The 2,500-nt window shown below is 46.0% G+C and overlaps 1 protein-coding gene across 1 annotated transcript in view; it reads left to right on the top strand.

Moving 5' to 3' along the window:
* tpk1 (thiamin pyrophosphokinase 1) overlaps positions 1-2,500 on the top strand; it is a 78,719-nt gene that overhangs the window by 48,512 nt on the left and 27,707 nt on the right. The window contains exon 8 of the mRNA XM_080019925.1: positions 843-989. Within this exon, the coding sequence (XP_079876051.1) occupies positions 843-989 (147 nt within the window). The remainder of the gene's footprint in view (positions 1-842; positions 990-2,500) is intronic.

Below are 2,500 nucleotides of genomic sequence, written 5' to 3'. Positions count from 1 at the left end.
TGGTAGGAGAAAAATGGAAATGTTTCTGAGCGGTTAAGTAGGGGCCTCCCTCCCATGTTGTAATATGACACACAACACAGAAACACACGCACGGGAATAACTGTTATTATGCCAAAGACATCCGTCTCTGTGATATCTATCCCACGTTGTCCTCCATATGCCCAAGTGTCTCAGTGGACTCACCTGCTTCCAGGGGAGCCTGGAAACGTTTCACAACAACAATTTTCATTTCCTGTTTTATCCTTGTTTTGCCTCTCGTTTACGACCACATTCTGAACTGTGACAACTTGAAAACAAAATGATATATACGCGTGTGTGTGCGTGTGCGGGCGCGAGCGCGGGCGCTTGTTCATTTGGAATTTAAAAGCAAAAAAGTGTTTCTTAGTTGCCAGTGGAGGAGTTGAAAGTTGGTTTACAAGTCTGGCTCGCCTCTAGGAAAAATCAATTGACGGGAGGGATGATTGTATCAGCGAGCGAAGGGAAGCGTTCCACTGTCCACTCCACTTTGCAACAAAACGACAGTTAACTCCACCGACAACATGCCGCGAGTCTTTGGACGGTGTCGAGCAAACCGCTTCCGTAGTGCCTGAGTTGGCAACTGATTACATCTTCTTCCAGGTAATTAAATGAAGAACTATACGGTATAACACGAAGAACCAAAAGCTATTTTGCTTCTTACTGAGATAAAGGAAGGCCCGAGGCAATGAAATTGAGGAACACAACATAATTTTGGCTGTTTTAAGAGTGTTTCTCTGCGATATGAAAACTCAGAACCTGTTTTTTTCACATCTCTCTCTCTCTCTCTCTCTCTCTCTCTCTCTCTCTCTCTCTCGCTCTCTCAGGTGGACGCCATTGTGACGCTGGGTGGCCTGGCGGGCAGGCTGGACCAGACCATGGCGTCGGTGGAGACCATGTACCACGCTCTGTCCATCACGCAGCTTCCCCTGCTGATCATACAAGACACCAGCCTGGCCTACCTACTCAGACCCGTAAGTGCTTTTTTTTGTCTTATATCAAGAGATGTAGATGGGACGTCAGAGATGTCCTCACTTTCCCTCGAAGACTTCACTATCAACCCTCCTATTTGTTCCTGTAGAATCGCCAAACATTCTTCTCTAATCTAGTCGCATTTTTCATATCTACTTTAGGCCTAAAATGTTGGAAGTTGTCAGTTCTCTTACCCTGGCAGGTGGTGCGGAGGCTATCTAATAGTTCTTATTTGGTGCAATAAAAAGTGGCGACTTCAAATTGTTGTTGTTCTTGTCGTCCAGGTGTGTGAGAGCCAGCAAAGATAAATGATGTCCCAGAGTCTCTGTGACAGTGCTATTTTTATTACTTTCTTCCTCTATCCACCCTTCCTTCCGTCCTTCTTGCATTCTTTGTCCCCCCCTTTCTCCATCCACCCATCCTTACTTCCATCCTCCATCTGCCCTTCCTTCCTTCCCTTCTTCCTTCCTGTACACAGACACTGCTCCGCCACCTCTTTTTATGAATATTTCATTCTGGGTTTTTTTTTTTTTTGTTTTGTTTTTTTTTGTTTTGTTTTTTTGTTTCCCTCAACCCATTCGTCTCCTACTAACCCGTTGATTGGAGTGTCGAACATGTCGCCGTGTTCAGCAATCACTTCAAGGACACAAGATTCACACACACACACACACTCACACACACACACACATAAAACCTGAAACAAAGACAAAACGCACATGCACGCTCACACGCAGACGCACACGTACACACACACACACACACACACAAGTAAGCAAAGCACACTCATACACTAGAATGGCCATTACAGTACTTTTCGCTCTTGTGTCACCCCAATTTGTGTTGCCAGACAAAGAGCAACCTCTTCTTGATGCCCCAAAATAGTTTTTTGTTTTTCTTCCCCCCCCCCCCTCCTCCCTTTGCTCCGAGCCGTGCGCTCCCTCACTCCAGTTGATTGAGTTTACAAGGAGGCTGAGGGACGCACGGCGCTCATCGACTACTCAGCACAAACAACTTATTGTCACACTTCCTGACAACACCTCGTAATGAATTAGCAAACCTCTCTCGCTCGCCCTCCCTCTCTTTTCTTCTCTCTCGCTTTCCTCTCCACACAACCCCACACACACACACACACAAAACACACAAACACGTGCGCCGGTTGTGGTTATTCCAAAGGCGTGCTGTCATTTGTGACTTCATACCTTGACACTTCCAATTAATCATACTTTGGTTAGGGTAAATTAAGCTCGTTTGTCAACACACGCTCTGATTCGCCGCCGACTGATGAACGCAGGCGCCCGTACACGGAGGTGAACGCAACCTTGGAAACGGCCAAACAATATTTGTTGACGTTACATCCGTAATGGAGGTGTTGACAATGTCTGTCGCGCTTCCTCGCCGAGGACCGGGTCTTTGTTTACATGTTAGGACAATTGCGAGTGTGAATGGGAGAATGAGTCTGAATCAGGCCGTTACATACAACATGTGAAATTAAAGTCAAGTTCATTAAAAAAAT

This window comes from Zeus faber, assembly GCF_960531495.2.
Source record: "Zeus faber genome assembly, chromosome: 19".
In the NCBI taxonomy this organism is placed as follows: Eukaryota; Metazoa; Chordata; class Actinopteri; order Zeiformes; family Zeidae; genus Zeus; species Zeus faber.
This window is presented reverse-complemented; position numbering and strand designations above follow the sequence as displayed.